At 39.2% G+C, this 18,986-nt stretch overlaps 1 protein-coding gene across 2 annotated transcripts; it reads left to right on the forward strand.

Annotated features, from left to right (window-relative positions):
* The first annotated feature begins 1,584 nt into the window (after positions 1 to 1,584).
* LOC141759973 (uncharacterized) lies at positions 1,585 to 13,293 on the forward strand. 2 transcript variants are annotated; one of them, XM_074622536.1, is made up of 6 exons: positions 1,585 to 1,982; positions 2,234 to 2,336; positions 2,880 to 3,039; positions 8,109 to 8,241; positions 11,055 to 11,240; positions 11,529 to 13,293. In XM_074622536.1, exons 2-6 carry the CDS (start codon positions 2,317 to 2,319, stop codon positions 11,558 to 11,560), a joined length of 531 nt encoding a protein of 176 aa, XP_074478637.1. In that variant the 5' UTR covers positions 1,585 to 1,982; positions 2,234 to 2,316; the 3' UTR covers positions 11,561 to 13,293. The 2 variants fall into 2 exon arrangements, 1 of the variants encoding a protein (XP_074478637.1); XR_012592241.1 differs by having other exon boundaries at positions 1,588 to 1,982; positions 11,055 to 11,395; positions 11,441 to 13,293.
* The last annotated feature ends 5,693 nt before the right edge of the window (positions 13,294 to 18,986 follow it).

Raw genomic sequence — 18,986 nt, forward strand, 5'->3', positions numbered from 1 at the left:
TATATGTTTAATATAAAGACATTATTAATGAAGATATGTTGTATTTTTAATCCAATTGTTAATCCTTTTGTTTTGTCAACCTATGCTACCTTCCATGACCCTCGGAAATATTAACATTCATGATGGACCTCAATGTAACGCCCACAATAGCCCGAGAAAGATCACTTATTTAATCACTTTTTTTGTGCTCCTGAGATGTAATCTTCGTGGGGGCTGATAACTTGTTATTGCTATTTAATACTCTGACAATTGAAGTTACTTTCCTTGGGGCTATACCCTTTTTTGATAATTAAAACATCTGAACCCTATGAACCTACCTACGAGCTATGTGCAGTTAATGCAATGTGTCACAAAGAAAAATCGAAATACATTTTCAGCAACAACAGCACCTGAATGCAAAAAACTAATCCATTAATTGTAATTATTGCGTCTGTGTTCAGAGAGGAGCAGTTTACGGGAAGCACTAAAGGCAACAGTCCTCTGAACACCGCCCACTGTTAAACCCAATACAACATTGAACGTATTAGTGATGTGTTGGTCCCGAACGAGCCGGTTCAAAGAGCCGACTCTTTCAAGTGAACGATAAGAGCCGGGTTTTTTTTCTTTTTACTTTAATTAATTCAAGGCAGAATGATATGATGATCTTCTCCTCACCCCGGGCACTCCATGCACTGACTGTGATGGTACGTGTCCACAGGGGCGTTTTTATCGCGAGGGGACGCGACGCTTCCCAACATTGGACGCTTGGTGGGCGGTCTACAGGTACAGAGCAGGAGGGAGAGGAGGAGCGAAAGAGAGAGAGGAGTGCGGTGCGCGAATAGCAGACAAGATGAGTGACAGTCGGAAACGAAGCAGCATGTAAAATTATGGTATTCTGGAAATTATTCTAGATTCAAGATTCAAGAGTTTTATTTGCCATTTGCACCTAGGTACATTGGAATTCTGAGCAGTTTACACCAAGTCCGCTTTAAGAAAAGAAAAAAGGTAGAAAAGGCACAAGGTAATTACAGTACAAAATAAGTAGCACATTCAACTCAACACAATAAATAATTAAATTATTAAAATATAAAAGCCCTCAGCGTAGTCAATAAATAAACTAAACTACCCTCTGCATAGGAACGATACCCCCAGAATACAAATATACAGTATATATGCTCCATGACCATGTTAAAACAACTTGTAACTCTCAACAATATTTAAAAAAAGAAATAATTCATATATTTCAGACCATTACACAGTGGACCTATTGCACAGCATTATAGTCCATTCAGTTCAGGTGTACTGTGTGTCAATAATGGTATGGAGGTGAGGTGTGGGGTATTTGTGTCCCTCTTTAATGTCCTTTGCCACCAGTCTAATTGTAGCTGTGAAGAAGCTGTTGTGAAACCACGTAGTGATCTGTGAGAGGAGATGCTCTCTGGCCTGTGGTGCCTCAGGTTGTGTCCTAATTATAAGGTTTATTATAATTATATTGAATAATTGAAGTGATATATGTGCACACATACTAATCATAGGTCAAAATAGCGCTAAATTTGGCTGAATTATAAAAAGGCAGAAGTGGTAAGAGCCGTTTGGGAGCCGAAAGAGCCGGCTCTTCTTGGTGAGCTGAGCCAAATGATCTGGCTCACTAAAACGAGCCTGAATTCCCATCACTAGAACTCACCGTAAGCCAGTTGACGTTAAAGCCAGTTAGCTGAGACTCTGTAGGGACTAGTTTAGTTGTTTCTTCAATGTTAAGTTAACGAGTAACCAGCTAGTAACCTTGTATATATAATACCAAGAGGTGTGTGGGCATAAAGCAGGTTAATTTAAGTTGTTTTGTTCGCAGCGTGGGTAAATAAGAGTAGTTGTTGTTGTGGCCTGCTAGCTAACTGCTAGCCTCAGCTGGTTCCTGGAGCTCTTCTCAACATCACATCTCCGAAACGAAAAGGGAAATGGCACACCTCTCAAGCTAACTCACAAAGCCAAGTTGTCACTATACAGTAAGTTCAACTTCCTATTAATGTGTTTCCATTGTTGTTAGTTAAGTTAATGGAGGTGTGGTGCTAAACTGTACCATCTGTTTTAAGTTACAGAAAGAAGAAGTGCTCTTAACATTTATTTATTCAGCCTAGTTCAATCCATGAGATGCTTTGGGGTTTATTAAAGTTAATTATAGCCTGTGTTATTATACGTAAGGTGATGAATAGAGTCTCTGAGGGAGTAATTACTCTATGTTGTTACTGTTTTTCAGGGCAAATTGTGGTATTGGTCAGGGATCAGGAAGTTATTCCCCAGCTATGAGAGCCTCCACTCACTGATTGACATCTCACAAACATGGAGCTGTACTGGTACATGTGAGTATAATTTCATATCATATATAATATATAATATATATATACTTTACACTTTACACTATACATCCTATATACCACTTTTATAGACTGCACATATGTACATATTACATTTATTTATTGTACATACTACATTTATTTATTGAAGGACTGTACACACTATGTTCACCAATTCACTCTGTATCTTTTATATCTCTATTATTGTTTTTATAATTTTTGTATACCTTTACCTGTCTGGTGTTTCACTCTGTTTGCTGATGTTTAATGATGTTGGTGCTTTGACACCTGAATTTCCCTTCAGGGATTAATAAAGGTTCATCATCTTATCTTATTTTTTTTAATTTAATTTTATTTAATTTTATTTAATTTTATTTAATTTAATTTTATTTTATTTTATTTTATTTATTTATTTATTTATTTATATAATAATAATAATTATATAAAGAATATCATTTAATTTTTAGATAAAAGTGGAGTTTAAAACTGATGTGTCAAGCTGCTCATCCCTGTCTCATCCTCCCCTCCCCTCCCTTCTTTCCTTTACAGAGTTGTTATTATATTCATCATTATCAAGATATTCTTCTATGTGTGCTGGTACCGATCAAGACAGAGGCAACTGGCAGCATACTTGAGCAACCCACGCAATGCTCAGATAGTCATTGTTGGAGGAAGGGCCTACCTTCATCAGATGTGTGAGAGACAGAGTGTAAGTGCAGACCCCCACGTACACACACACACGCACACACATGTCCTACATTTGAAACGTGTAATCTAGCTGTCAACCACTGAATTGGTTCCGTGCCTCCAGGATATGTCTATTATGGCTGAGACTAAGTATAAGGATTTGGTATTAAAGAGAATCTCTTTATGTTGGCTGAGAGACTTGAGCAGGGTACACTGAGCAAAAAGAGTGCGCAACGTAGCAGCAAACTCGTGTCCTTTCGGCAAAATTTGCAATTTTGAATGACAAATATGGCACCCTTGTGATTTGTGTGGATCAAAATATTTTTTATCTACATGGGGAGGGGTTTGGTTGTGTCCAAAATTCCATACTAGCATGCTGTTTAGTAGGCTAAAACAGTAAGTGTGAGATTTTGTTCATAACAGACGTTGACAGACAGCTCTGTAACATCAACAACGCTTCAATTTAACTGTAAGTATAAGATTTAACTTTGCTTGGCGTAATATATATATTTAAAATTAATTCAGACTTTGATTCTCACAAACTGTCGTTTTGGTCACATGAGGTTGGCACGTGTTACTATGGTTACACGTCTCCAACCGGCAAGGAGGCTCTCAGGAAGTGATGACGTAAATTACTGCTCAGTGCGTCCAAAAAGATACATACTACTGTTTATACTGACAAATGTATGTTGGACGATAGTACACCTATTGGCTATGTAGTGCATAGTATGTGATTTCGGACGAAGCCTATGACTGTAGGAGGTGTGGCTACATGGTGTGTGACACGGACGGTCAGAGATTTGAAGTCTGGTGGAGCTTTGACAGTCACTAGAAGCACATTTATGGTCATTTGAGAGAGAGAGAGTCACTGTTTGGGTACCTGTGTTGTGCTGGGCTAGCAGCTCTACTACGAGAGGCTCTCCGGTGTGTGATTTTTGTGGGCGAGTGTCAGTCAATAGCCGTAGTCATGCAGTAAACATAACTGTTCGTATTCCCCAAATATCTATTATTTCGTAACAAACGTAATAGACCTTGGAGTCTTGTCTGTTTCATCAGAGAATTCAGCTGAACCAAACTTTCAAATCCAAGCAGAAGCATACAAGCTAATTTTGAGCAGAAAAAGCAGGGTTTGTTTTTTTACACATAGTATGAATTTTGTGGGGAAAATCATGTTACCATCATATGCCAACAAGAATCTATTGAAAAAAAAACCATTCAGTGTAGTTCTTGTACCTCTTTAACTACCCTAGCTTTGTTTGGGCCAGTGGCAGATACACACAAAGTGGTGCGTCACTAAGCGAAGTCCGGCCCTGTTCTCGGAACTGTCCATCCAACTGGAGTTTGTTGGAGTAAGAGAAAGTCAAATAAGGTCACACTTGTGTTACATTTTTGCAGAGGAGTTGTTTGCTCTCTAAAGAGGACATGCGGGTTTCAGTGAGTCGCTTTCACTTCGAGTAGAATGATGAGAACGGCTGCATTTCACTTTCAGTAACGTACTGAGCGAGTGTGTGAATGTGTATAAATAGGAACACACTCTTGGTTTGCTGGTTTGCATGTACTTGTATGCTTACATTTTTCTGTTTGACCTAGTTGACAGCAGAGGTCAAACGGGGCAGGTCACAGCTTTGACAGTTAGTCGGTTTAGAAAATGGGACATGACCCTTTTTTTTAAACAAGTTTGTAAAATTTCAACTATGCATGTGAGTTTTTTTGTGCAAATACCATCAGTATAGACACAGACAGCAAGGCAGGAGTAGACTGGTTTACAGACAGCAAGGTACACCTCTTCGAAGGTCTTGTTATCACCCTACATCTGAAAAAGTCCAGTTGTCAGTCACTGATGTTCTTTGTGCTGCACGCAATTTTGTTTTTTTGTAATCTCACAGTTTCTATCTCTTGTTCCATGTAAATCATAAGATATATGGGAGGATAAAGATGGTCTCTTCGACTGTTTAATTTGAGATTGCGATTAATATAGTATGTGGTTAGTTAGAGCTGCTTTTTAGTCATTTGATCACTGGGGTGACCTTCATAGTTGTTTTTCTGTTTGGTTTCTTTGTAACTTCTTACATTTTGCTGACACGCATGCTTTTTATACATATTATGAAATTGGCTACAAAATGCAGGCTTATCTTTTATTCTTGCCTTCAAGTGCTAGTTGAATGTAGTTTTATTGGTGTTGATGTTTTCAGGGATATGTCTTGAATAATAATGTCTTTCCTCAACATCAGTTTGTATGGAGTCTTGTCTGTGGGCTGTGCCACAGGTTTAGACAGCCATCACGATTCCATCTCGCTTCCCCCCCCCTGGGCCTTTCTGCTTTACTGCCTCTCTAAAACACCTGGAAGCCATCTCCATGATTCAGTACCTTCCCAAAATAAGCTCTGTGAATCATATAAAGCAGGTCTCTCTGACGTTTTTCCAACTAATTTCTAACTCTCTCCCACTTCACCCACTTCTTCTTGGTAGTTATTGCGAAAGATGCTGCGTGAATGGCAAAGGTTATCAACGCATTTCTCTAAGAAAAGATTCAATTAAATGGAAGTCTGCATAAAAAAAGTCAATTTCCTGTTAATCTTGACACTGCACCAGCTTTTGAGATATTTATCATTGCAGTAGTTACATCAAAGAGGCACAGGCTGTGATATTTTTAGCATTGTTTGAAATATTTGCGCAACAGGAAATGCCCCAGTTGTAAAAAAGATAAATAAAAAAAAGATGTGGTTGAAAACTGAGAGTTGCCCGGACTTTTGGTCTCGGGTTTCCCCAGGCTAGTTATAATATCCTGTGTTCTATCTGAAATGTTTGTCTGAGTTTTAGAGGAAGTTCAATCCGGTTTATAACTCCCATGCTTTGTGTCTTATCAGACATACAGTTGAAGCCATATAGCTTGTGGATGGCTACACTAAAGGCTGGCCCACACTAAAAGATTTTTCAAATCTGAACAGATTTTGAAAATGTGAGAGACCCAACACATAACGACTTATGTTAAATGTACTAGTTTAGTAGTGTGTACCTGGCATAAGCTGATTCAAGTGTCCCCAAATACTAACCATGTATTTAAACATTTGACTCACTGAAAATTTGTTCTAGTAAATAAATGTTGAGTTGAGAAAATTTGAGTTTGAATGTCTTAAGCCCAGGTGTATTTAAATATACGGCGTCAACTGTGCGTATACTGGCTCTAATTAAATGTCCACTAACCACCCCAGAAGCCTTCCTACCTCCTCGCACACACTTTTTCTATTTTTGCTTCTTATTCCTCCTCTCCTCCTGTCCCTAATCTGTCCTTGTTCCACAACTCTTCTGTTTGCTCCTAAATCCTCTCCTGCATCCTTCTCCTCTGCGTGTTTTTTATTCTGCTCCTCTTCCTCTCCCCTTTGTTCCCTCTGCCGTCTCTGGTGTATAATGTTCCCTGTTTAGATTTTAATGGAATGTGCAGCAGGGAGGCCCCACGGTCATCCATAACCCGGCACCCTGAAAGTTTTCTGGAGAAACACCAAGACGACTCGAGTCCTGGGCTTAAATGAATCAAACATAGTGTGTGTGGGGGGGGAGAGACTTGATGTAGTATCACTCACTAACTAAGCCTCTTGGACAGTCTTATTCACGGCTACCTGAAGAAAGTGAACCTTAGAAGAGCTACGAGGAAAAACCTTTGATACATGTAGGCCCTAGAGAGAGATGGAAGATTAATTGTATATAGATTATTAGACTTCATCTTATTCATCAGTTCTTTAAGCCTACAGAAATAGAGGTGACTATTATAGTGCAGTAATTATCTTGAACTTGGCGTGGTCTGTTTGTGCTGCATCTTTCTTCATCACTCTATCACGTCTACAATAGCCGGATGGCAAATTTGAACTAATTTAAACCGGTCAGCAAAGGCATCAATCATTGAGAGCTTCCTCACAGGCAATAAAGGAGATAAAATAGCTATCATGTGTGTTATTATAATGCTCAAACCTTAGATGTACTTACAATCCCCCTCTAACTCATCAGTATACTGTGAATACTTGCTCTCCTTGTCATCTTTTGTTAGAGCCATCAAGAGAAAAAAAAAATTCACCACTGTTTCAATTTGTGTGATTTTAATCCTGTAGGCTATCATTTCAGTTTGACTTTATTTAAAGAGAGATTAGAGAGATTTATTTGTTGTTTGCACAATAAAGCAAAGCTAGAGAAATACAACAGTTTAAAAAAAAAAAAGAAGTTGTGCAGGTGAGATAAAAAAAACAACCCCAAGGGGCTTATAGAAGGAACCTCACCTCAATAAGCAAATACAAAAGTCGTAAAATCAACAGAAGTAAACAAACAAGCAAAGATAAAATCTAAAAGCAAACATAAAGTAAGCAACGTAAATCAAGCGGAAACGTAAATGTATGTTTGTTAAATGTATGTATGGGTGTGTGAGAGCGTGTGCGTGTTCAGTCTTTACGAGAGAGAAGGGTGAATTATAGTCAGATATGATCAGAACGACTAGTTTGGTTCATCAGACAGGACCCGGTGAACCAAACTAGTCGTACTGATCATAAAAAGGGACTGAAATTAAAAATATATCTTGAATAATGGTATTAACACAGCGGGTGTCACAGCCTGGCGTAATGTGTTTCACTACCCATTTGTGTGATTCACTGGTGGACGTCTCGCTCCTGCGTTTTGTGTAAACGACTTCATGGAAGGTTAACACGGTTCATCAGGTTCAAGCTCAAAATGTTCCACCCCAACGTTGGAAAACACCAGTTTGAACACATAAAAGAGATGTAATACAGGCATCGCAGAACACCTACAGTATCATTTATTCCTCCCAAGAATATTGCTCTTTGTTTAGTGATGTCACTAAAGCGTAGACTTGCCTGTCAATCTAGGCCTTGAGCAAAGACTTTAAAGGAAGACCAATATTATCATAACGCGCAGCAATGTCCTCTCTAGAGATGTGTACATTAAAACTAGCTTAGTTAGTATCCTAATAGTGTTGACATTTGCATTGTTGGCTCTAGCTGATAAATTTGTGTGCACTGGTGTATTTATGTGTTCTTCTGCTTTTTGGTATATATCATTAACTCTCTCTGTGTTTCCTTCCCTCTGTAGCAAACCTCTGTCTGGCCCAGTTGGTATGGTGTTCAGGACGACCTGTCGATAGAAGAGCCCTCCACAGCCCTGCCACCAGCTGCGTCCTTCTCCCACTTGGACATGCCACCACCATATGAGGCCGTCTCTGGAGGTAGCACACACACAAACACTTTAACACAGTACCATACGTCTGCTGCTTCCTCATTCACCAAGAAGATGAAAAGTTGAGCCATAAAAGATTGCTTCATTCTTATTTTTACCCCTTCTTACTTCTTCATTCATAATTTCCTGTAAACCACAGCGAGACGGTACGGGGGAAAGTCTGCCTTGTTTCATGACAGACTATTCCCTGCGGTCGCTGTATTTACATAGTTTCACTTGCTGTGATAGAGAGCAGAGATCACTGTGAGAAGAAGGTTATCAGTGGAGATGGCTTTGCTTGATCTGTGTTATTGAAAAAGGAGAAGAAAACCAAGCCTTTGTGTCAACATGTTTCATGTTGTATTCACTCTGCTATAGTACTGTCCTCTTGTCCTCATTCTTAGTCGACCAACACTCCCTCGATTTTGTTGACTAATCGATTAGTCAGCAGATGAGTAAAACTGACTTTCTTCACGATGAATCACACAAAAGCACCACTTTAAATCTTGTGTTTACCAGAGGGAATGAGACATTCAGCATGAAAAAGTATAAAAAACTACTAATCCACTAAAGAAATCTTGTCAACTAAGAGGGGTCAACTCTACTCTGAACAATCTCTACTGGCATTAGAAACTTAGATAAAACAGGAGCAACCCAAGGTGCATGTCAGCTACGTCGTAGCCTACATTGTTACAGGGCCTATGGACGTTGCCACCTTGGGTACAGCGCAACCCCTTAACACAGAAGTATTAGTCCAGTTTAAGCCTAAAACTACTCCTCCTTCAACCTAACCCACACAAAACCCTTTCACTGATCAGAGCGCAGTTTATTAATCCAGTTATCTGCACTTGTTGTGCACAGGTTGGAACTACCAGTGGGCAACCTCTGGTTTTGAAAAGTGAAGCCAATGCGAAAGTGTCTTAAACTTGCATTCTTTCTAATAGCCAGCAGGGGGCGCCTCCTCTGGTTGCAAAAAGAAGTCAGATTGTATAGAAGTCTATGAGAAAATGAGCCTACTTCTCACTTGATTTATTACCTCAGTAAACATTGTAAACATGAGTTTATTTTCTCAATCGCTAGTTTCAAGACATTCAAGGTGACGACCAAAATGCCGAACTCGAGGCTTCAAAGCGGCAGTCCACAAACCAATGGGTTACGTCACGGTGACCACATCCACTTACATACAGTCTATGGGAACTACTCATGACAAAACCCGGCCACCACCTTCCTTAACACAACCAGCATTATTACTACATCAGAGTCAGTGCAATGATTGCCAGCTTGGAGATGAATGTTCCTTACTGACTGAAGGGGTTGTTGCCACAACTAGCAAATTATCACCAGGAGGAGTTTGAAGTGCTATTCTAGAGTACAGTACTTATAAGTACTTCTGATATTAAATGAGCTCTCACATGTGTGCACACAGAGGGCACTTTGTTTGCTTTAAAAAGACAAAGTACACTCTGTTGTCAGCTCCTTAATCATAACGAAACCAACCGCCTCAAGGTATTCTTTGAACACCAGACAGACGTGCATTGATGTGCTCTGCTCATGTGTCAGAGTGAACTCATTTCTGTTGTCTGTTTTTAGCTGTATTGGCAGAAGCAAAGCTAGTGTGGGAAAAAAAAACATAGTCTAACTCTTTCCACTAAGAGGGGCTTGTGTACTCAACATGGTGCATTGGGAACAATCTGATCTTTACCATATGTTGAGTTCCTTTTATTCTATGTTCCCCTATTTATGTTTCTCAACATGTCATTGTCTGTTCATGAAAGAGGGCACAAGCTAGCCAGATCAGCTGTTGAGTCTTTGCATTAAGATTCAGAGTCTCGTCTTTTACAGATGGCATCTAATTTGATCTGAAGTGCTCGTCCTATCTGACAGCAGGATGTGGTTAGAGTGGGTGGATGAGTGGTGACATTTCAACACTAATTGTATTACATGATCTCATTCTCGCCCCCACATATGATCTTTTTTCCTATCAAAGAGACCAGAAGGAGTCTCAGGGTTTGCTTTAATATAGAAATATTGTAACTGTGTTAATGCTTGAATGTATAAAAAGTACTGCTAGGTAGGTTTTGCAGCATTGCTTCTTACACTTTCCTAATGTGTCTTTATCAAATTATAGTTCTGTGACCATTTGAGATATCGGATCTAAAAAAGAAATACGGTACACCATCGAGAGTTGTTGTCAGTCTGAGAGACAGTAAAGGAGGCGAGCATTCCAGAGTTGGAAAAGTGGTATTAGGCAGGTGAAAAGAGAGCGAATTTCATAACGAGAGTACGGCGAACAAGGATAATGGTTGAGCGGATAGTAAGAAGACTTAATATAACAACGTGGCGTCAAAGTTCATAACAGAAGTGCTGCAAACATTTTTCTTGATGAGAGCGACGGAGGAGGACTCAGGATACCACTGCTCTGGGGTCAGTTTTCTCAGAAAACGTTTTTTTTATAAACTGTTCTTCCTCACCATCACTGGGTTTCGGAGGTTGTGACATTTCTGTTATTCCTAAAAAGCTTTTTCTATCACCACATTTTGCTCCTGTGTCTCTCACACACACGTAAAAGTTTCCCCTCTCTTCCTGTGCACACTGTGTTTGTCTCATGGAGTAACATACACGTGTCATTTGGTGATGCAGCTTATAGGGACAAATTGGGAGTTTTGATGCAATGACGCTAGCGCAAACATGGCAGAATCATTGTCAAGTAAAAATTAGATTGCAGGTATGAATTGAAATTGTGATGTTTTTTTGTGACGTAATGCATGTATTTTTTTAGACCGCTGATCAACTGGTTGACCTCTTCTCTCCTTTCCTTTTCAGAGGACGATCTGAAGCCCCCTCCCTACAGCGAGTGTGCTCGCGGCGACGAGGCCGACGCTCCTCGTCCCTCCCATCACGCCCCGTTCATTCCCGAGGGAGACACTATTAGCGTAAACGAAGCCCCGCCCCCCTACACACTGTCTCCCCCTGCACAAGTCAGTCAACAAGACGTCCCCGTGAGCCACAGTGAGTCCCAGTCAGAGAGCAGGTCCACCTAACCAACCCCCCTAATACCAGTTTGCCTTTTCCATGCACTGCCTTCCTACATTCAACCTCAGTGATCGTTGCCAGCCTAAAACTCTCATCACATGAGAGCAGATGTTTTTTTTGGATGCGAGTGTGTGAGTGTGTGAGTGTGTGAGTGTGTGAGTGTGTGAGTGTGTGAGTGTGTGTGTGTGTGTATGAGTGTGTGAGTGTTTGGTGGTTTTTAGATCTGAGTTGATTTTCTACTTTGTATTGTGTATAAAAAAAAAGGGTCATCTGATGAGTTTGGCAATAACGGATGACATCAGCAAGCCTGTGTGCCTCAGTCAGGACCGCAGAACCTGCCTCCCAGCTAGGATGAAGATAGGACCGTTGACCTCTACGCTCAGAGGGAATCGGCGAGATACAGATAAGCAGAGAAAGAGATAAGTGTGTTCTGTTTTATAAAGTTGTTCCCCTGCTGTATGTCCGAGGCCACTTCCTGTCACAGATCTAAACCAATTGACTCATTCTACAAGCATGTTTGGAGAAGTATTTAGTTCCTGTTATATTTGGGACATGTACTTTGTCTTTCTGTATCGACATTGTTCCCACAGTAACTTAATAGCAGTGCATTATAGACAATTCATAATGTAGACAGTCTAATTAGATTTCCACCTTGCTGCATAGACGTGCATATTAAATAAATTGTTCCAACTTCTGCCAACTGTTATTACTCTCAATGCTTCATTAATACCACCCGTGTGTTATTTGAAGATAAAGTATGTCGATTGGAGAACTATTTGATAATGAATGCGCTAATTGTCTTAAATAATTACCTCATTAGCATAACTGGTTATGTTTAATATATCACGGTGATTATACTGGGACATTAGGCAATTCAAGTACCTATTACATCTGTGAGTGGAAGTGAGCGAGGACAAGCGGAACAAGTTGGTGAAATAAATGAACACTTTACGGCAGTAGATGTAGATATTCTCTGTTGATTATCACCTCTGCTGTCGGGTTCTGTATATTACTGCTTTACATTAGAAAAGCAAAGATTTCTGCGCAAACAGTATGAACATGAATTTTGTCATTTCTGTATTTTAAATAGTTTGGAGAATTGGACAAAAGGTCTTCAGAAGTCTAAAGAAAAACACTGTTGCTCTGTCCCTTAAAGGTGCTATTGATAACATTGATAACATGCAGTCATTAGATGTTGCATTCTCCCTCCCCCTGTCCATTGCATTTACTTCACAACAAGTCATTGCCAGGCACTTAACATCAATCTCAGCAATTTATCCTTTTTTTTCCACGCTGACGACCCAGAGATATCACGTGATACCAACGTCGTTTTACTATTGGCTCACAAGCCTTGTTAGAAGTGGGAATCAAACAATCGATATCTTCCACAGATAAACAAAACATTCATTTTGGACCTGCCAAAACAAATTTAAATGACTAATTCACAATCATCCTTTTATCCAGCACCTTTCTAAAGGCTCTGTAAATGTTATCAATAAGACCTTTAATGAAAGCACATGTTCTGTAGTGGTAGAACCAGCTGTAAGATAATCAGATCAGTTATGAATTGTAATGTCGAGCTGAAGGCTTGAATTGAGAAAAAAATATCAAATGAAAAAAGGAAAACAATCCTTTAGAAAAATACTCACAGGGCTCAAAACATTTTTGGAGCTGAAGGCTAAAAAGTCCTCAACAAAAACTCAGTTATTTCTTTCCGTAATTGTTGCAAAATGAAGACTAACCAAAAACTGTTTTTTAATAACAATGTCTGTTCCTTGTAATCTTCATGTTAATCTGCCACAGGTTGGTAGAGGTCATCCAACTTTGTGTATTTCTTGTGTTTGTATTTTCTGTTATAGTATTGCTTTGGGAGAGGTTGTTACTGTGCTTTTTGCTTCTTCTTTTTTTTTTGTATCACTGCATTTCAGATAATCCGGAAATAACACTGTAAAACGATGCTCCCAAATGATCCCCTTCCTGTATTTGTTTCAGCAACAATATAATCTGTGTACAGTTTCTGAACATTAGACAGAAAAAAGAGAAAGAAAAACGATAGGAACGCTGTATAAATGTATTTGGGGCTTTTGGGAAAAGTATATAAAAGGGGATCTTGGTGGAGAATCTGAATTTAAAATGTGATATTGTGATGACAAATCATGGAGCATCGGTCACTGATGCCTTCAATGAACCTTCTCTGTGGGTTTTAAAATCTGAAGGGTGCAACAGAGAAGCTGCAAGGTACAAATCCAAATGTAGCTTTGAACTCTAACATAGCAGCATGAGGACGATTGACTACCTGAACCAGTGTTACAGGCTCCCACTGTAATGTACTGTCCGTCCTGTTTGTTAACTTCATGTTCATTCCCATGGTGGGTGACGTATCAGATCTCTCCACTTGGTTGCTTTGTGAGTTAAGGGGAATTGACTTTTGTGTTTTTGATTTTGGGGGGGGAAAAATCCGTCTTCTGTATTAAACTGTTGTTAATAATTGTGCTAGTGTTGTTTTTCTTGCTTTACCTTGCATATGAAGTGACTTCTAAATAATTTCCCTGAGCTCTAGAGGAACAATAGCTACACTCTGGTTCCAAAACAGACCTTATTTACTTGATTTGTAACTATTGATGTTTAAAGATGACCTATTATGCTCCGTTTCAGGTGCATACTTGTGTTTTGGGGTTTCTACTAGAACATGTTTACATGCTTCAATGTTTAAAAAAACGCTTTACTTTTCTCAGCTGCAGCACCTCTTCACCTCAGTTTGAGCTCCGCCCCAGTCTGCTCTGATTGGTTAGCTGGCCCACTCTGTTGTGATTGGTCAACCGAACCAAACTCCTTGGGCTCCGCTCCAGCTCCACTCTAACTAGCTTTGTTTTGAGGGTGTGCCAAACTAGCCACAGGCACTTAGTTACATCACCACGTTACGGAAGAAGGCGGGACTTCAAGCAAGGTGTTTCAGGCTGTTCAGGAGCAGTGTTTCTGTGGGGGGGGGAGTAACTCCTTTTGGTGTGGGCTTTGTAACTTTGCAGACCTTTTACACCACTGCTCTATACCACTTCTATTTTTAGCAGATTTGATGAATGTTTCTGTTAAATACTTGTGAAAATCTCGAGCCCGAACCGAGCCAACATCGATTACCTCATCTGGGTAATTTTTCTCAAACTTTGGAAAGCTCCTCCGAAAGCCACAGAAAACATTATATAACTGTTTTTCCCAGGCCGAGTAGTACTCCCTGTAACGAGTAAACGGAACAGCATGTTTGAAATCGTATGCAGTGCTCTTTTCAAAATGCATGTCAAAATAACCCTGTAAATTTTATTTTAAGTTTTACCTAGTTCATATAAGACAAGTTTCTTTAAAAGCCTTTTTTAGTTTGAAACTCCCTGTTTTTTGTTGTTGTTCTCATTCTTCCTTCATTTGTCTAACTCTCAAAAACTGTACTGTCGATTTAGTCCCCCATCTGATCTCTTCACAGCCAGTAAGGACACTATAAGGATGATTACAGTGACCACTTGGAATGCACATATGAACATGTGAGCACTGTTTTGAGAGCAACTTTGAGAAAAAGTGATCCTATGACGTGCCACTAGAGAGCAGTCTTGCACCAGTGATGAATGCTTCTGTGCAGCCTGCACCTGTTGCTGAGCCCCATGTGCTGCTGAGCGCTACACCTCTTGGACGATGGTGTCGCTTCAGTATTGACTGATGTCTTTTATTACACATTTTTTGTGACAGAAAAATGGCATCGACATTTGCTCCAAAGTTTTATTCTTTAGATGGAAAAAAAAAAAGTAATTGGGCTTGATCAAGATCAATTGTACGGCCCTCTTGTGGAATATGTAGCAGAGTGGATACTCAAGAACATTAATTTTTCATATCGTAGCCTCTCAGCTGCCGCATCACTAAGCTGCATACAAATCACAATGTGTGTATGCTTGATTATAAACCTTTTTGGTAAAGCGAAATATTGTGTATGAGACAAATCAGATAAATATGACAGCCAACTGCAGAAACAAACCCACAAAAGGGAAATAAATAAATGTGGAACTATTGAGATTATGATAGAGGATGCTTTCATTCTCATGCCTTAATAATAGTAAAAAAATATAATGGGAATTAAAATGCTCTTGCATGCTTTATCAATTCTATTACGTATTGTTTTGAAGCAGTTATTCAGATACCACTTTACACATTGGAATGAAGGTAATCCATCAAGAATACAGCCTTCATTCACTCATGTATTCGTGTGTGAGAGTGTGTCGGTGTTAAATATAGTTAGATAAGCACTCTGTGTTTGTCACTCCTGTATGCAGTGCACTGGTTTCCCCTTTGAGTAATTGATGCTTTCAGGGGAAATATTTGCATTTTGGGAAACGGGCAACAATCCATCATTTAAAGCACTTTACTAATCATTACATCTCCGTATAAACAGCTGCGTAATGGATGCAACGCGGAACAATCTTTACTCGAGGATGTTCACCGAAGCCCTTCCAAGATTATTGAGGTCTTCGAGGCCGTTTGAGAAGCGGGAATAGATGCCTCAATTACCCTCTGTTGTCTGTCAAAGATGTATGGCTCGCATATAGGTGCAGCGCCTATGAAATGACTAGTGTTTTTTGGAGAGGCAGTGGTCGTGGAAAAAAAAACCTTTTGCAAGAAAAGCACATTCCAGGCATGGGCGAGGATGGATAAGATGTCAAAAATATGCCTGTTATTGATTTCCCACCTCAAAGTCATTTCAGGAGGGGATACCCGTCAGTGGCCTGACCAGAGGTGTTATTTTACACTGTTTAAATTTTTATCTTGCACACAAATTCATATTGCCTCCTTGTGCGAGGGACTGTAAAACGGCACAACAGAGAGAACGTTAATGGGTTTTGCAGGTCATTTAACTGCTAACAGATTTCTTCTTTTCTTTGTCGGAACACCTTTATCACTTCTTACTTTGCTTGTCCGTTTGGTTCAGTGTGATGTAGCCCAATATCCAGTTAACATATGCATTTAAAGTATATATAGAACAATAAGGAATTGGAAGCACTGCCACTGTAATTATATATGGAAAACTGAGCGTGCCTGTTAGGCTTCAGTTCTTTAGCAGCTCCTCTGGCAGGTTTAGCCATCTTTTTCATATTTGTTTCAAAAGTAAAAAGAGGTTTTGGACATTTATCAGCTACTGTGGCCTGTTTACAGAGAGGGTGATTTCCCACCATGCATCTGCAAAGTGTCCAAACATTAACATCTGCTCAAATATCATCAAATAATCATGTCAGCGTTTAAGCACGTGGCATGTCAGTTTGAGTGTAAACTGGCCACTAAACTGTGGAGCTCAACGGTTCCTCTGACATTTCAGTGGCACACAAAAGCATTGTTACTATTGATGTCTGTTTGCCTCCCGTGTGAAGGATTTGAGTAATGAAAAACACAAGTAGGAAGTGACAAAGTACATTCACTCAAGTGCTGCTCTTAGGTGAAAGTTTGAGATTAAAGATTTAACCAGTGTGTAATGTATGTGTAACGTCTCAGATGTTTATGGGTTGTTAGCAGTTGTACCAAAGAATGGTTTCTCCTGTAGTAGTTTATAAGTTGTAAGTAGTTTATAGAATATAACAAAAAAAATTATTTTACTCAAACACATACCAATAAATAATAAAACCAGAGAAACTGATAATTTTGAAGTGGTCTCTTAATTTTTTCCAGAGCTGTATATATATATTTATTTATTTATATTTATAAATATATATATATTTATTTATTTATTTATTTATTTATTTATTTATTTATTTATATATTTATTTATTTATTTGTGTAGCAGAACTTTGTTTTTCTTTTGTCCCATGAATCATCTCACGACCCCTCCGATTTATCTTGTGACCCTTGGGCTGGGAACTACCAGACTAGACTACCTAACTGTATACGAAGTAGATAAAACCACCTCCACTTCAACCAGCAGTAAAGTGCTGTTATGCATTTAAGCATCAGCATTAACAATCTAATAATGGCATAAGTAATAATATATAATTCAATACTTTAAGAACATTTAGCTGAAATACTTCTGTACATTTACTTAAGTAGGATTTAAAGTCAAACGCTTTTACTTGTAATGTAGTATTTTTACATTTTTATTAGTACTTTTACTTAAGTAAAATTTTAAGTCAAGCCCGTTTACTTGTAATGTAGTACTTTTTCATTTTTATTGGTAGTTTTACCTAAGTAGGATTTAAAGTCAAGCCTTTTCCTTGTAATGTCGTATTATTATTATTATTATTTTTTTTTTATTGGTACTTTTTCCTTAAGTAAAGGATCGGAGTACTTCTTCCAGCGCTGACGAACTGTTGTATGATCCATCATAAGTTTTCTAGAAGCCATCATCATCCAGAGGTGGGCATGCATGATATATCATTAGAGAATTTCATTTAAAGGTCACCTATTATGCAAAATGCACTTTTCCATGTCTTTTAAACATCAATATCTTTCCCCAGTGTGTCTACAGGCCACCATAGTATCATAAAAGACCATCCTCTCTCTTTTTCTCCTCCTCCGTTTGTCCGGAAATGGGTTCAGAAAAAAAAATCGCTTTTTTTCCTTCTCTTCTGACGTCATTAGAGAAATGCAAGCCATGTAAGGGTTTCCTGGTCGAACCAGAGAGAACCTTCAGTAGCTGACCCCGCCCCACAGCGCGTCACTGTCTCTCCTCCTCAACCTAACTTGAGCAAAGTCTGCAAGAACCAGCAGAACAGGCTTCATGTACTCCCATCATCTAAATATAACATGTTCTTTCACAAAGGCTTTATGTAATTACACTGTTTAAACAGATGATATTTATATATTATATATATTTGATGTCATGCATGTAGCAGAGTACAGGTAGTAAATAGTGACTTGTAAGCAACACAACACATTTCTGTTTCACAGTCAAACTTTATTTGAGTTGACAGATGACAATATTAATTATTCACAGCATTTGTAATCATCTCACCTGTTAGTTAGTTATGTTAACATGGTACAGGAGAAAGTCTTCAGCTCTGGTAAACTATGGTAAGCTAAGCTCCGGTGGTCTGTAGTCATGGTAACACAGAGACAGCTACTACTGTAAATAATATACCATTACTCTGATCTTCCATACATTTATCTTTTAGCAGAAATAATGAACTGACTACTGTTTCACATCTTCTATTTTCCACCCTGATGGTCGCTGTGTTTACACACCGTCTCATAGCGGTAGCATGTAGCTAATGGGGTTAGCTCTGTATCTCCCATCTGCTTTCAGCTATCTGCTCTCAGCTGTCTGCTCTCAGCTGTCTGCTTTCAGCTATCTGCTCTCCTCTGGGATGATTCTGTCGGTCATTTCTCACAGATGGATCTGTAAAGACAGACGTAAAACAGAGTGTATGTTTACGGTTTACAGAGTTGATGCATGAGGTAAACACTGAGTTAACTAACAGAGCTATAAATAGTATTATTTACCTGAGAGAAACCGTCAGGAAAACCTGGAATCTGGACCGCAGATGTTCATCATGTGTCGCCGATTTCTGATCAGATTCCTCCGGTAACGTGCGCTGGGTGAAGTTTCTGGTTTATAAACTTTAAAGTGGTTTATAAGCTCTATTCTAGCTGCCTCTCCCTCCACTCCTCTCTCCAGAGCTTCTCCGGGAGGGAGGGGGAGGGTGACGCTGTTGTTGTTGAGGACGTTTGATTGACAGAAAACACTGACCAATCAGAGCAGAG

The sequence above is a fragment of the Sebastes fasciatus genome, chromosome 21 (assembly GCF_043250625.1).
Source record: "Sebastes fasciatus isolate fSebFas1 chromosome 21, fSebFas1.pri, whole genome shotgun sequence".
NCBI classification, from domain to species: Eukaryota; Metazoa; Chordata; class Actinopteri; order Perciformes; family Sebastidae; genus Sebastes; species Sebastes fasciatus.

Bases quoted from the DNA above. Each gene is read 5' to 3' on its own strand.
- LOC141759973 (XM_074622536.1), top strand. From the start codon at position 2,317: ATGGAGCTGTACTGGTACAT. The intron at 2,337-2,879 runs GTGAGTATAATT...TTTCCTTTACAG, and splicing joins ATGGAGCTGTACTGGTACAT to AGTTGTTATTATATTCATCA. The intron at 11,241-11,528 runs GTGAGTCCCAGT...ATAAAAAAAAAG, and splicing joins AGACGTCCCCGTGAGCCACA to GGTCATCTGATGAGTTTGGC.